The 17296-nt window shown below is 35.0% G+C and overlaps 1 protein-coding gene across 1 annotated transcript; it reads left to right on the top strand.

The window, feature by feature from the left end:
* Positions 1 to 445: 445 nt before the first annotated feature.
* On the top strand, positions 446 to 13943 carry LOC123319083 (homeobox protein rough-like). Its single transcript, XM_044905932.1, has 3 exons — positions 446 to 724; positions 13303 to 13537; positions 13659 to 13943. The coding sequence occupies exons 1-3, from the start codon at positions 481 to 483 to the stop codon at positions 13813 to 13815; spliced, it is 636 nt and encodes a 211-aa protein (XP_044761867.1). The 5' UTR covers positions 446 to 480; the 3' UTR covers positions 13816 to 13943.
* Positions 13944 to 17296: the final 3353 nt, after the last annotated feature.

Genomic DNA, 17296 nt, shown 5'->3' with positions numbered 1-17296 from the left:
GAAGAGTGTTACTCATATCATGTCCATTCTTGAAGAATACCTACTAATATTTAAACCACGTAAAATGTTGCAGATTTCGTAAAGAATTAATTTGACAAGAAACAAAATTGATTGAATCGCCACTCTCGCATATGTAACAGAGCGGACGAAAAGTGTTTGAGGACGAAAAGTGAAAGCGGACGAAAAGTACTTGCCTTTGAAAATAGTCCGACTTTTCGTTCAGAAATTAGTTCATAAAATGTCATTTCCTGTTCTTGTTTTCAGAGTTAATTGTATTATATACATACATCTATAGGGATGAAATTGAGAGAGTAAAACCCTTATGAAACGAATATTGAGGTTGTGAAGTGTAGTATTTAAAGATCGGTTGAGTTACTGTTTATTGTGTCATATAGTGTGCCTCTATAGAAAGAATATGTTTTGTTTGTTGATAATAATATGTATATCTCTTCTTTCTTCATAGTGGAGTCTTTTTGACCTATGGCATCGGAAAAGACAAAGACTTCCCAACCATGCTCGCCAAGGGAATTCTTCGAAAGACTTTATGGCCATTTGGAGGACTCGAAAACTAACAATCGACATCCACCAGACGATGCGAAGTCACATGCTGACCTGATAGCACCCATTCCGATGATACCAACGCCTTTACCATTCTTCCTGAATTCTGGGAATGAACCTCCGCCCCACCTGTCAATTGCTGCTGCAGCAGGAATTTCGGCGTTTCGTAAGTAGCTATTAAAATTTAATAAGATATACTCTATGGCCCAGTTGCAGGAGCGTCCATTAAGATTTAATGCCGCATTAAAATTAAAAACTGTAATTTTTGAAGGGAATAATGGGGGATCGAGGGGGGGATTAAAATTTTAATGGAGCATTAAATTTTAACGGAAATTCATGCAACTGGGAGTTTGTGTCATTGTAATCATCGCTGTCACTTTCCTGATCATGAAATCAAATCGAACCCATGAATTTTCCATGGAGATTTCAACTTTGAAAGTTTATGATTCACAATTTTGAGCTTATGGTTAAGACGATATACAAAGCGCATGGGAACATGTATCGTTTTTCATCGCTTGAGTGAAATGACATGTCACTACACTTGACATTACACCAGACACTACTGACAGTGTTTTCAGGTAATTTTTGTTGTTGCCAGGAACAATTGTGTTATTTTTCTTCTTCGAGAAAAGCTCTCATTTTTGACACCCCATGCCATGTCTCAGAAGAGGTGGAGATATCATATTTGATCCCATTCTTCTTACATGGCTAGAAAATTCTTTTCTGAATGGAGCACGGAAAGTGGGCTTGGGTAGTCGAGGCTTCTCATTGAGAAACCATGCCCTAAGCCTGAGGTCGAAAAACTCCTGATCTTTTGGGAGGCTGAAGATTCAATTAAATCACGAAAATGGCAAAATACCGGATAAAATTGTGTTTCATGAAATTTTGGTTACTGTGATTAGGTTTATTGAGTATTAAAATCGCGAGAAATATCTTTTGTTTCCTATAGTTTTTTCTCTTTTTCTCAAATATCATCTCAGATATAAGAAATACAGGGTGTTTTTTTTTGGTTTAAACTTATTTATCAAGTTGTATTAAACCGGACCTGAAAGCAAAATCAGCTACCTACTATGTAGGATAAACTACTCAGTTGTTGCGGTGAAAAAACGTAATAAGTATCATCAAAATATATAGAATATAGGATGGTTTGAAAGTTATGGGTAATTGAAGAAATTTGCTAAATCAATAAAACACTCTGTATCTTAATTATAAAAGAAAATAGACCCTTTAAATATAGGTTTTTCTGACTCACCCTTACTTTCTGGTCATTTACCAATCAATCATCTTGTATATGTGAGTGCATGTCGATTGTCGGTCTATCTCTCTTATTTATACAAATGTCTCTCATCTATCTCCGAATTCTCCGAGCAATTTTTTTAAGTTGATACGGTTTATATCATACAACTATACTTACTTTCTTTATAATGTTTATTAGTTATCGTTGAGTATTTATTGAAACAATGATTCTTTTGAGTAGATTGTTCGAATATAAAGAATTTTGGAGCAAGATCAACTTTTTGACTTCTGTGTTTTTATTTCGAAATTTTCTCTTAAGTTATCGAAGTAAGAGGGACATAAGCATATACATTGTGTATTTGAAGGTGAGGCTTTTTTCTAAACAGAAGGTAGAACTGGTCAAAATGAAGCGTCTCACCAAAAATCACCTATACAAAACTTTCAAAATGACAAAGTTGAAAAAAAAATTGAAAATGATTACTGAAATAGATCCTAATACTACCCTAGACCGTTTGTTAGCTGAATTATCGCAAAGCAGTGGGAAAATGGAAACTTAGGATTGCCGAATTTTTCTCATTATTTTTTAGTTACTTACACGATTTTATGAAATGGCTCATTTCGATACCTACCAAGTAACAGAAGAGACTTAGGACACAAGTGTAAAAAATAAAATAATACTTCAAAAATCTCACAAATAAAATTCGTCTAAATTATTCAAGAATTTTTTCACAATGGGCATCACAAACTTCTTGTTCGAACATTCCAACAATCGTCGTGAAAATGCGTTTAAATGGGAAAATGTTACTAACATAAGCATTTTGAAGAAACTGCCTCGATTTTCTACATTTTTTTTCACCCTAAATTGCACGATACAACAATTATCATTCTCTCAACAGTGACCTGATGCATCTAATCCGATGAACTTGGTACTGAACCATTCATATGTTTATGTTTTGTTTTGTTTTTGCGATGCCGGAGTCACTTTCCACAGTCCCGTACTTGAAATTCAATGAAATTTTGTCGAACTTCTAGGGATTGTATCTCACCCGTTTTGGATATTTTATATAGACAACTTTTGGTTAAACGACTTATTTTGATGAGTTCTACCTTCTGTCAAAAAAGCCTCACCTTTGAAAACACCCTGTATATTTGAGATCGGGAGAAAAAGACCTCCCAAAATAAAAAATATATAGGGTGTCCCATTTGAAAAATTGAAGTTGCATAATATGTTGTCCACTCCTTATACTTATATTTTATTTGGCGTAATCATTTTGAAAGAATTCATTCGATTTCGTACAATCTTTGTTTGAGATATTTTTATGTATTTTGTTTAGTGATAAAGTTGAAGGGGGGGTTCAGTATATAGAAGGGATTGAAAAACTAACCTGCGCCAATAGTATACAGGCCAAGGATAATTCTCTGCATTTCGGGTGAAAATCAAGCATTACCAAAATAATGTCGCCAGCTCAACCTCAACATATCTACATATTGATAGAATTATCTTTCAACAACCCAGTTAACTAATCCCAAAAATATGCCATCCAAACCTACGAAAAACCGCGATTCTCATAACAATAAACAATAGAAACGGTTGAACGCTTGCGGAAAACTCCACGAATTTCAAAGCCTATTAAGATCGGAACGAGTCGAGGTGGTGGGGGGGGGGATTTTCACACCGTCGCAACTTCAATAGATTTCCCATTTTCACAGGCCCGTTGCCAGAACAGCGATGGCGGACTATCCGAGCTCTACTTAAGTCCATAACAATATGAAATGTAAAATATTATTATGATGAGATTACGCTTCTCGGTTGGACAGGTCCAAATACGACTGTTTATTGTGGTGGGGGTGGGAGAAGACATGTGTATCTGTATGCCGCCTACAACGTCCTCTCATTCTTTCTCTGGAAATTGTTGTCCTACGGACTACAGATCGGGCGGGATTTTCAACCAGGGTGGTATTTTAAAATATGTTCTATGAATCTGCTCTTATTAAGGGAATATTTATAATTTTTTTCCACAAACGTGCGCGTTCAACCCTTTTTCCCCAGGTATTTCAAGTAGCAAAGAGTCACTTTTATTGTACCCTGAGATAATAATGGTAACGACATGCAGAATTACTCTAAGTTACTCTAACGAATTGTCAAAATCAGCTGACCGTAAGTGCCGTGGGGCACACAACTTTTCCTCCATTGTTTCCAATGCTATTTCGGTCGAATTTGAGAAGTATTTTTGAGGATTCTTTGTTTGTGGCGTTAGATCAGACCCTAAACTTATTGAGAATACCGCTTCGTATCTACTGATTTCTTGATAACTTAAGATATTGAAGATCCCTTTGTGGTCACTAGTCATCAGGAAAAAAATTAAATTAATCATTCCCCAATCTGAGGAGCATGAATTCTTCTGTTTTACCATCTGTACATTGATGTTCTATGAGTATAACATCAAACCAAGTTCTGAACATCAATTTCGATCAAATGAACCACTGGGAGTTGAAATCCATTAGGAAAAACAAGTATAAACCTCAAGAGCTGATTGGCAACCCTGTAATATACATAAAATTTTCTTCAATCCTAAACTGATACTTACTTTTACTAAGCATTTATGCTACTTAAGAGGAGTTTATACCACGGGACTTTCTCGCCATTCCTATAAGGCTTAAAGGGGGGAAGACTACCAGAATTTGGAGTGTTGCCAAAACACTTGAACGATAAATAGAAGTTAGGAATATTACAATAGTTTCCACTTTCGTCGAAAAGATGGCAGCACTTAACGAATGTCTTTTTTAGATTTCACCAGGATACGAATTGTAGCCAATGGCGAGACTTTTCGAGAATTTTTTTCATGTGGAAATTCATAGAAGAGATAATTTTACCTCGGAAAGTCAATAACATGAATGAATATTTGTTCTCCAATAAAAAAAAAAAATTATTTTTCTCCGTTTGAAGAATAAAAAAATTTCTAACTTTCCGAGACGACGAACTGATTGAGTTGATTGAGTTATAATGAAAACCTCATATGAATTAGTTGCTTCTGACATAAGATATTCATTTTTTTTTTTGAACTGACCATTAAAACGGTGTAGACGTGTAGACCCCTCTTAAGTGGAAACTGATCTTAATTCAGATTGGATTGCTTCTCTAGGTTTGAGAAAGCTCTTGTGTTTTTAAAATAGTTGGAGTTTGAACAACAAGGGTCAGTTCGACAGATCCTAGTGATATATTTTGATTTCTTTCAAACGGTATATTTATTGAGAAATCAGTGAAAACTTAATTTAACAGAAATTACTTGATGACATGCTTCAGACAGAATTTTCGACCCAAATTGGGGCATGAAACTTGTGATTCCTATTTTTTACTTATGGAGAAGGATGGAAAAAGTATGCGTGGAAATTCATGTGAAGTAATCATTTTAATCGAAACAATAGCTTCCACTACTGTAATTGTAGAGAGTAATAAGAAATTTTGATTTTTATATATAATGTTCAATATACTTATTCTGTTTCAATACAATGTCGATAAACAATTAAATGTAACTTATTTTCTATAGGAAAAAGAATTTAATTCAAGCTTTTTTTATTATCTTAAGTAATCACCAATCCTCCTCCGTATACTGGATGAGTCTTTGACTCGTACAAATATTTTAACAAGTAGATTCTTGAGGTCAAAAAAACGCATTTTTCCGAATGGGCTTGGTTTAAGAGATACAGGCTGTTGAAAAACCATAAAAAACTGTTATTTTTCATGAACGGTTTATCGAAAGAAATGAATTACGGAATACAGTTTTTCATTTATTTTATAAATCTATTTCGAACACGAGATAACACCTAAGACTTCTAGTTTCCTCATTTCTCATTACGTACCATAAAAATACCAAAAATTCAAAGAACCCAACTCTTGAAACTGAGTTGGACTGGACACTATCTAATGAAAATTTGAACGTTTTGTAAAATAAAAGAATTTTTCATATTTTCTCGTATAATGCTAATTGGATGAATTAAAAAATACCTGTGAAATTTGTAAAATTGGGTACTTTGGCAGAATACAATTCTGTTTAAAAGATCCACAGATGTGTAGTGTCACAGATTCAGCTAGTTATTCTGAAGGAAATTTTGATTTTCCATTGGTGGCACAGCTCATTATGAAAACTCAAAATTGTTATTATCTTTTTATCAGGGCCGAATCGGAGGAAATGGTGTAGAAAAAAAGTGTTTCTTGTGGCCTCAAGAATCTACTGTTGAAGTTCAAGACTCACCTGTATATTTCAAGCACTTGTAGGAAAATATTGTTCCTAACTCTTGTGGAAAATGTCTTGCCCGTACTTAGGAAAATACTCCAAATGAAATTATTCTATTTCTTGATTCTACTTTGGCCTGTATAATGCATCTAGTGTCTAGTGTTACAATTACTGATTTGTCTAGTAGTAGCTTGCTCTTAATCAACCACCAAGCAATCAATCCATGGACATCACCATAAATTTCATGCAAAATGAATTCATCTAAGTGGAAAATATGAACATTTTTCTTATATAGGTACATATTCAGATCTACGAAAAAGTCATGTCAGAATTCGAGACCAATCACAACCAATGATGTAATCGAATCCAAAATCCAAGTGGAGTAAATTCCGTATTCTCTGATACGGTCCTGCTGGCACGTTGAATCAGCATCCTTTTCACATCATCATCTATGACTTGCGTGATACTAAATCTATTAGACAATCTATTTAGCAAATTATATTGAAATGGTTGGGGAACAATCGATTGAACACGGTTAATCTGTAACAATCGAGGGTGCAACCCCTATTTAGACAATGGGGGATGAACGAATTAACAAAACATTGTGTAGGTACAAATTATTCCGAATCCTATTAATTGATTTCACCGCGATGAACCATAATTGTTGCAAATGATTTAAATTTGTAATATTTGAACGTTTTGTAAAATAAAAGTATTCATATTTTCTCGTATAATGTGAAGTTTTCGAGTAATTTGATGTTCAAAAATTAAAAAGTATCTGTGAAATTCAGAAAATCGGGCACTTTGACCGAATGCAACTCTAAAGATGTGTAGTGTCACAGATTTATCTGGTTATTCTGAGAGCTCATTTTTATTTATTTATTTATTTATTTATTTATTTATTGATACAACTCATACAGATTCCACAATACAAGTATTCTAGTTTCCGATTCTTGAGTCGGCTATTACTAATAACAATTGTACACTAATAATTATCAATCCGATTCAATTTTAACCATTACGGTTCTTGAATATACAATACATAATTGAAATCATCAACAAAAGAATGAAACAAAAAAAAAAAAATTGAAATCAAGTTTGAACTCTCAAGTTGCAATTATTGAATCATAGAAGTAGTCATACAGTTTTCGCTTTATTTGAGATGTTGAGTGCGAAAACAAATCACATACATCCTGAACCCTATTGTACTTATCACACATTGAATGTATTGGAGAAAATTTCATATAATTTGTTCTAGGGCAAGGTAAATAGAATGTAGAATGAGATCTCACATTAATCCTCGGTACTGAGAAAAGTAATTTATCAAGTGTAGCACTGTCAGTATTTTCATTTGTGATAGTTTTATGTAGGTAAACTATTTCAGCAATAAATCTTCTATTTTCTAGTGTTATTAAATTATAATTTTTTAAATTATTGTTAAAACTATTTTTACTCTTACGTAATATAAAGTTAACATTATTAAGAAATTTCTTGATTACACCTTCAATCTTTCTTTGTTGACACAAATAACTAGGATTCAAACAACCGAACAATACTCAAGTCTAGATATAACATATGAATCAAATAGGATTTTTAATGTTCTAAAGTTTGTGAACTCTCTAGTGTTCCTCAAAATGAACCCAAGCATCTTATAAGAATTTTTAACTACTTCATCAATATGATCATTAAAGGTTAAAGATCTATCAAATAATACACCTAAATCTTTGATTTTCTCGAGTCTAGTCAAGGGATCACCGTCCACAGCATAATTATAGATAAGGTCCACCTTTTTTCTAGAAAATGTTACAAGATAACATTTCGCACTGTTAAATGTCAGTTTATTTCTTTTAGCCCAGGCCACAACCCTATCCAAATCAGACCTCAGTTCCTCTGCATCATTAGGATTTCTAATAATCTTATATAACTTCACATCATCAGCATAGAGACTCATCTCAGAGAAAGTCACAACATCAACAATATCATTGATATAAAGAAGGAACAACAAGGGCCCAAGGTTTGAACCCTGTGGTACCCCTGATGTGGCTTCGAAGTTTTCAGAAAAAAATTGATTTATCCTCACACACTGAGTTCTCCCACCCAAATAAGAACCAAAAAAAGAAACCAAATGAGGTGAAAAATTGTGTATATGCAGAAGCTTAAACAATATAATGTCATGGGGTACCCTATCGAAGGCTTTAACTGCATCCAGATAAAGCACATCTACTTGAGAATGATTAGAAAAGGCATTCAAGGAATATTCAACAAACTCGATCAAGTTTGATGATGTAGACCTACCAGCAGTGAAACCATGCTGTTGAACTGGGATTTTGTTCTTCACGTGAAACATAATATATTTATATAAGACCGATTCAAACACTTTTGCAATATTTGAAATGATAGAAATAGGCCGGTAATTCACTATTTTTCCTTTTTCACCCGAATACTTTTGTTCAACAAAACGTTCAAATATTCCTTATACGAGGATATATTGAAAAATTCTTAGCCTTTTATAGAACTAAACAGAATTTCAATGTCAAAATATTTTATTACTCAACATATTCTCCTCTTAATTGGATACATTTATCACAGCGAACCTGCAATGTCTCTAGACCTTTTAAAAAAAAATGTTTCTTCTTGCTCTGCAAACCAGACCTCAACAGCTTTTATTACCTCCTGGTTAGAAGAAAATTTACGACCTTTTAAACTTTTTTCAGTTGAGGAAAGAGATGATAGTCGGATGGGACCAAATCTAGTGAAAAATGGGGGTGTTCTAGTAATTCAAACTCTAAATCACGAATTTTTTGCATGGTAACATGAGATTTGTATGCAGGGGCGTTTTTCTGCAAAAACAAAATACCTTTGGATAGCTTTTCGCGTCTTTTCTCTTTAATTTTTTTCAGAGTGGTCAGTAATGTCGAATAGTTTTCTCCGGTTATTGTTCTACCCTTATCTAAAAAATCAATCATGATTACTCCATGAAAAAAAAAAACAGAAGCAAGAACTTTTTCAGCAGATTTTTGGACACGAAACTTCTTAGGTCTTGGAGAACCAGAGTGTCGCCGTTCCATCTTTTGTTGCTTTGTTTTTGGATCGTAGAAATGTAGCCAAGTCTCAACCATAGTAGCAATTAGGTTTAAGAAGTCTTCATCGTTTTCAAATCGAGCACAGATCGAACGCGATGCTTCTACACTTCCACGCTTTTGGTCAACATTCAAACATTTGGGGATCCATTTTGCAGCAATTTGTCTCATGTCCAAATTGACTTGAACTATATGATGAGTGCGTTCGTATCCAATAAGTATTCAGTGCTTCAAATTTCAGGTGTAGCCCAATTCGACGGTATGATAAAATCATGTCATGAACTCCATCGATATTTCAGGGACTGGCCTTCCCGATCGGTCATCATCTTCAATGGAAAATTGACCTCTTTTGAAGCTTGTAGTGCAATTTTCAGGGTCGCATACGAAGGGCATTGATTACCAAGGGTATTAAGCTATCTTCGTTAATCTGCTTGCCTCTTAACCCTTTTAAATGCAGGACTCATTATGTATGTACAAGTCGAACACTCGAAACTCTACCTTGTATATTGTTTGTGAAAAGGTTTTGTTCCGTTTATTAATAAGTAGATAAATGAAAAAAACCTTCATATGACTATTTTCACAAAAAACACATGCATAACAAATATCAAATTTTCATTTCGTATTTTCAAAAAGATATTTTACATACATCAATTTAATATTTACGATACATTGTGTCCATTTCCTTACAAATAAAAATAGTGGTGTAGGTTGCTTATTTTACTTGCTCATTCCACAAGATACTAAATAATAGAGCCTACTTCGTTGAAAATTTTATTAGTCATCATTGCGATACAAATGGGGCAATACCAAAGGATTGTTATTGAAAAATAAACGAGACAAAACCGAAACATCACTTTATCCGATTATCGATTATACTCGAAGCAGTCAATCAAAACAGGGGTGTGAAATTGGGTGTACCAATCTGTCGAGGAGGATGCACGGTAATTAGATACGTACGGAAGCATTATCGTCGTTTAAACTGTCGCACAGCGGGGTAATAAACTGCACTTAGACGATCGCCCTCTTGACCGTGCGAACCCGAACCTCTGGTCCTTCAGGATGACATGTGGGTCGTGATTGACGGAAACGAGAAGCCCCGTGAATCGCCATATGTCCCGATGTGTGCACCCTCCACGTGGAAATTAATTGAACTACCTGGAGATTCTCACGGGCTTGAGTTTGTTGCGATATCAGAATCGTACACCTCTTAATGAGCAAGTACGTTCTAGCCTTAATTCTTATTCCAATTCCTTCAAGAACGGCAAGAAGCGTTTCATTTGAAAGAAAAAATTATTTCTGTTATCTGTGTTCCTGACATGTCATCGTCTAAAATTGATCCTTCACCCATAGATAACCAGAGACAACAACTTGTCTCTGCCTTCACTTATTTTGAATATCAACCCCAGTTTTGGACGTTATCCATCCATGAATATAGATTAATTAAAATCAGCAATTATTTCCACTAAATCCTGGAAAGTTGTAGGTTTCGATGAAATTCTCCCTGAGTTCACCAAACATTTGGGCAAAAGCGTCTTAACTCATGTAAGTCATGAATAAAGTTATGAAATTTTCACACTCCTCTCCAGAGGAACATTCACCTATACCTTATACCTACCACATCTCAGATATAAAAAGGATTAATGGCTGTATTCTGCTTTTCATCTGTAAGTTACAAATCTGTAGCCTACGATCGATCTGTCTGTGTCCGATTGACAGATTCGTAAATAATGCAATTCTGGAAATGTTTCTGTAACTATCTTCTTTACATTGTTAGTTTTGAACTACTTATCGTGAATAGATACGGATTTCTGTAAGCTACAGATCACTAAAAACGTGCAGAATTGCATAATTTTCCTGTAAGCTTATGAAAAGTTACAAATTGGCTTACAGATGAGAGCAGAATACCACCGTAAGCTCTGTTGGAGGATCAGGACTTCTCTTCGGCTCTTTGGCGTCCGTTGGATTCCTGATCTTCGAGTACTTCTTGTCAACGTGGATGGTGTTTTTTTTATTCCATCTTCTTCTGTATTTTATAGTACTTACGTACCGTCCTCGACGTTCCTGGCAGTACCGCTTTCTGGATGACTCTATAGATGAAGTTTCTACAAATTCTCTGGTAGTTTCTCCGGTATCAGGCTTGTTGATAAAATGACAATAGGCAGTGGCAGATTTGGCTTAAGGTCAAGTAGGCCCGGGCCTAGGGAGGTCAGATATTAAGGGCGGCCAATCGTCAAAAAACAGTGTGAAGAGAAAATTATTTGACTAAATTCAACATTTTACATGGCCAAGGGCCTAGGGCGCCCAAGAGTGCAAATCCGCCTATCCGCCACTGACAATAGGGATGGTCAACACCCATTGACTCCTGGTTTGTTCCTCGTGATCTCTGTATTTCGAAATCTATTTTCGATGAGCCCACACTGATGGAAAAATTAAGGGATCAGATAAAAATTTACAATATTTAGGTTATTCCCAACAGGTTGTCACAGCTACAAATGTCTAGATTTTAGGTCTAAAACTCCAAAATAATTTTTGAGTAGGTATTTAATCTTGAAAAAACCATTGACAAAAAATTTTTTCGATATTTTTTAAGTCTAAGGACCTCAAAACCTTTATAGACTCGAACGGCATATGGACTAAACAACTTTTTCTTCGGCTTCAATTTGGTTTTTTGAAGCCTCGATATATAATTTAATTTTTCGAGGAAATATCGGAACTTTGGAAAAGGATCATTATTTGGTCCTCGATAATCAAATCAACATCTCAAAAACCAATGCTCCCACAGAAACTTGAATGAATTCTCTACGAAGATGAGCCATTTTGTTGGAAAAAATTTCTGTTTTGAAAAACATTTTTTTCTATTCTTTAAACTATTTTTAAAAAGCAACAAAAAAAGCACTTTTATGTTCATTTTGGGAAGTCAAGCGTAAAATCCAAAATATTTAGGTTAAGTGTGCCTACTACAGTTAACCCATTATACCTACAAAAACCCCACAAAGTTTCAATTCAATCCACCCAGACTTTTTCCGTTTTTGTTTTACTCGATCAAAATATACAGGATCACATTTTTCGCCTCCACTGAAAGGCTCATAAAATAACAAAATAAACATAAAAAACAAAATTAAAAAAATTCCCTCGCATTTCTGCGAGGGAATTTCGAGGGAGTCTTACGAGTGTCAAAAAAATTTCGATTCCTTCCCAAAAATATTTTAGCGAGCGGAATTTTTGCGACACCCTGTGTATACTGGATTAATTTTCCAAAAAATATTATGATTTAGCTTTTAGCTCTGGGTTGTTTCTTGTATCTACTTCATGATTTTAGTCGATGAAAATCCAACTATTTGCAATATTTCACATGTTGATTCAAAAAATAGATAGAATAGGTATATAATGAATGCAATAATAATGCAAAAGCTTGAAGAGTTCGTTGATATTGATGATTGACCATATTTAGTGATTCATGGAAGAAAAATTCACAGATCAGGATCCAAGCAAATGATTCGTTATACAGGATGTTCCTAAATTGGAGGTACAAAAGAACAGGGGAGATTCCTAAGTGATGTTAAGAAATAAAGTCCCATAAACATGGTATTAAAGTTTGAATTTCTTTCAAGTTTTTTCTCATAGTCTACATTTCACTGAAATTTTGCATAGATATTAGAATTGAAAGTTTACACCATGTGATATGCCAATTTCGATAGCAATGCTACAGGGTGATAATTTTTCTGGAACATTGTCCACTGTTGTCCTCCAGAACTTTTTTTGGTGAGCCACTGTTAATTTGAAAAATTTAAAAAGAAGCTTTGTTGTTATTCTGAACTTTATTGTCTCTCATAGTTTTGTCGTATCTGCTACAGATTTCGAGAAAGAAATTTTGAATGTTTCTCTCGAAATCCTAAAAAAATCCAAATTGTCATAAAAAATCAGTTAGTTAGCTTTGGTGAATGCATTCATTGTTAGATTCAACACATCGAATTAAAGCATTCGTTTTGAAAAATAAAGGTGAAGATACAATAAGAGAAAAACTTGAAAAATCTAATCTAATCTAACTTCAACACCCTGTAAATCAAAACGAATCGTTTGCGGTCCCATGTTTGAGACTTTTTTTTCTTGAAATCACTCAAGGGGTCTACCCCAGTGATGAAAATCAAAACAACATTTTCTGTAGAAGTCATAAAAATTCTCTTTTTTTGCAGTAGCCCGACGTCGAAGAAAAGAGGGGAGACCAAGAAGACAAAGGACTACATTCACAAGTGAACAAACCCTCCGCTTAGAAATAGAATACCAGAGATCAGAATATATAAGTCGTAGTAGAAGGTGCGAGCTGGCAGAGTTTCTGAGACTGTCTGAGACACAAATCAAAATTTGGTTCCAAAACCGTCGAGCAAAGGACAAAAGAATAGAGAAAGCTCATATAGATCACCATTATAGGTGGGTAGATATTTATAAATAATAAATAAGTTTTGAATTCGAATTGAATCCACCTACATGAATATTTCTATATAGTGATTCAGGTTACTACCAGATTCAATAATTATGTTTTTCTTTACAGAAAACTTTTAGGAGTTCTTCCAGGGACTATTTGCCCAATCTGCATCGAAGGGCCTTGTTTTCATAATATGAACAACGCCAATATGCACCTACCAATTCTTCCGCACATCGAACCGGTTGAAAGGAATAGACCAGCAGAAGCATCTAGTTTGATGTGAATGTCATTTGAAAATCAAAAGAAATCTAGTCTGATATTTATTTATATTTATTCGTTAAGTATATTTGTAGCTAATGCATCGAGGATATTATTCATAGGGTATTCATTTATTAAAAACTATTGAGAATTTTTCGCAGTTTTATTTATGTATTCTATACTATACAAACAGGTATTGCTACCCATCAATCCATAACATCATACCTTATCCTTATAGTTATCCTATAACCTTTCAAATATTCAAATGAACATTCTCCAAACAATTTACAAAACTGCCTCATCAAACGAAAAAAAATAGGATGTTTTTCAAACCTTTCATTATACATTAAAATCTGCAATTCAATTGAAAACTGAAGACACAAAAATAAAACATCTATATAAGAACAGAACAAAACAGGAAAATGAATTTTATTATTATTATTATTATTATTATTACATATAAATGAAGGCTGAGGACTAAGTCCTATATAAGCCTAAAAACTAAAGAAATCAATAAGCCGACTGAGTGCATGCAGAGAAAAAAAAAACAATTAATATATGCATAGAAACAAATTAACCAAATAAGCAACTGTCTATTTTGTTTTTAAAACTATTCACTGAGTCAGAATTCACTACATCACCAGGTAAGCCATTCCATGTCTCGAATATACGGTTGAACAAAAAATATTGTCTCTGTCTTGTGGCCAGGCCCGGATCTAGGGGGGGGCAAGCGGGGCGCTTGCCCCGGGCGTCAGCTTAAGGGGGCGCCCAAATCAACCAGAGGTTGAAATTTTTTTTTACTTTCTCGGAAAAAATTAATTTCCTAGAGCTAAAATCGAAACTGTAGAATGGAAACATGATAAACCATCACTATGCCAAAAATCTTCAAAATCAATGAGGGATCAATTAACTGTATATGTACATAGGTATTATTTAGTCATCTAGGAATGACCGCCACACTTGGGTGAAATAGGTTAAAAGATGGGATATGTCTACAATGTGTCGCAAGCATAGAGCCAGTAATTTCTTTGCCTGGGGAATCACCGACTCATCCCCATTTCATCTGGAACTAAGGGCCAAAATTTCCGATTTTTTATGGACCCAAACTTGGAAACTAATCCTTTCAGCAGAATCTACGCCCTCGATTTAGTAAATACAACAATATTGGTGGAAATCGTAGAGATCGAAAATTTTTCAAATTTTCCATACTGTATGGATTTTTTGAAAAATATTTTTGGTCTCCGATCAAAACCAAATTCGTACTGTACACTAATACGAGGGCGTAGAACACGAATATGCAAACAGATATTTTTTAAAAATTAAGTTTTCAAGTTACGGTGGATGGAAAATCGGAAATTTTGGACCTTTGCGGAAAAAATTATAAAATCTAAACTGTAAGCGGTAGATTAATGAAGTGTGGTTTTTCCTATTCGCAAAGAACCAATCTATCACAAAAAAATCAGCATATGACTAGTGCTTTTTTTCTGGTTGCTACACCTCCTCAAAGTTGACCGATTTCTTCGAAATTTTGCACTTAAAGTGATTTATTTCTCAAAATACTGATCTTACAAAAAATCAAATTGCCTATTCGTGATCTACGACCTCGAAATAATAAGTAAAATGACCCGGGTCGATATATGTCTCTGAAAAAATTTATTTTCGTTCGGAATAATTTCATTCGTAAAGCGCGGGTGAAAACGATAGGTGAGCGAGGGTTGCAAACGACATTCTTGTAAAAACAAACTTTTTTATTTCTCGAACGATTTCAACCCGAGTCATTTTTTCTACTAATTCGTGGTCGAAGATTACGAATAAGCAATTAGATTTTTCCCCAGATGAGTAATTTGGGAAAAAAGTAACTTTCAATGGAACAATGGGAAAAAAATAAGAGTTATTTTTTCCCTAAAGTACTCATTTTAGGAAAAATCTAATTGCATATTCGTAATCAACGACCTCGAATTAGTGAAAAAATATCTCGGGTTGAAATCGCGATGACGAATATGAAATTATAATATATGTTTCCTAAGAACCTTAGAGGGGGTGGGAGGGGCGCCATCATGAATTTTTGCCCCGGTCAGAAAAAATCGTAGGTCCGGGCCTGCTTGTGGCAAACTTCTCCTTTTTCAATTTGAAATGGTTGAATAGACCCATATGAACTGAAACGTATGAATCGATATGAACCCTCTGCACAAGATGAAAAAATAACACCCAACCTACGCTATGACACGAAGAAGCGCCTGTTTCAACCTTTTTTTCAAAGCGAAGTAGGAAACACCGAAAATGTCAAAATGGAGAGCCAAACTATTGAAAAACATCTTACAAATAGTTGAATTCTGGGTGAGGTTTATCGTTTATCCTTCTGAATGGCACACTGAAAAGCTCTCTGTATCTCGTAGGCTCGATCTTCTAGAGTCAGTAACTGAAATATCCTTCTAGCATCACCTTAATTATGATTCAGTATGGAAATGCCAATAATCCTAAAGCACAAATGGCGCAACATTCTGTTTTATACGCTTTCCAACCGATGGATGTACAATTGGTAGCGGGGTTTCCATATACCATATATCTATATTACCGAGGCAAAGTTTGAAGCGGCCCACAGACGAGCAACTTAGTTGACAACTATGTTGTCAACGACAACGAGCTTGTAAACCATACGATGTTGAAGGAATATCAACCACCAACCGGCCCACGGACACGGACGTTCAACTTGTTTGTCAGCACGCCGTGTTGACAACACGGTTGCTCGTCTGTAGGCCGCTTAAGAGGAGTTTATACCTCGGGACTTTCTCGCCATCCGTATTAGCCAGAGACAACCTCTGTTCAACCTAACTCTATAATCTTTGGTTTAGGTGTTATCATAAAGTAAGTCAAGTGGGTCTGTTCTGTGGGTGTTATTTGACCTCGTCAGAGCAACACAGCTCCTTCTTCAACGGAAATGGCTTGGAATTGGCGGATCCTAATTAAATACTGGTAGTAGCTTGTGAGTATTATCGATTAGATAGTGCTCGAGCTGCATTCAGTATGAAACGAGATCAGATGCAATCTCCTCAGATCGAAACTTAGACGAAGAAAATGGCACGATATGTCCGATATTTCCTCTAATGCAGTACGCCAGCCACAATGCCGGCCTGCTTATTGCAGACAACATGCGTGTATGAATCGAGAAATTGGGAGCAGAGAGCACGTTCAGTTCACAGCAGAATTGATGCCAGCGGTAAAATAATGAAATAATGATAACGCCTTAGGAAGGCAACGAATACAATCAATTCTTATTATTGAATATTAATTTGAATATTTAGGGGGAGTGCGGAGACTTGCTCAGGTAGGAGATTTGAACCGCCTCAAATATTTCAATTCAAATTTTACGCTACCGGTATCGTAAATAGCTTGCGACTCGTAACAAGCAAAGATATTACATATCTTTGGTGTGCCATCAGAACAGTTGGGGAGTGAGAGGGTTGAACGTGATTTTGTTGTTAAGAAGTAAGAAATTGAATAGTTTT

This window comes from Coccinella septempunctata, chromosome 8, assembly GCF_907165205.1.
Source record: "Coccinella septempunctata chromosome 8, icCocSept1.1, whole genome shotgun sequence".
NCBI classification, from domain to species: Eukaryota; Metazoa; Arthropoda; class Insecta; order Coleoptera; family Coccinellidae; genus Coccinella; species Coccinella septempunctata.
Note: the sequence above shows the minus strand (reverse complement) of the source record. Positions and strands in the feature narration are given on the sequence as shown.

Coding starts and splice junctions, on each gene's coding strand:
- LOC123319083 (XM_044905932.1), top strand. CDS start 481: ATGGCATCGGAAAAGACAAAGACTTCCCAACCATGCTCGCCAAGGGAA. Junction 725..13,302: donor AGCAGGAATTTCGGCGTTTC/GTAAGTAGCTAT, acceptor CTTTTTTTGCAG/TAGCCCGACGTCGAAGAAAA. Junction 13,538..13,658: donor CATATAGATCACCATTATAG/GTGGGTAGATAT, acceptor TTTTCTTTACAG/AAAACTTTTAGGAGTTCTTC.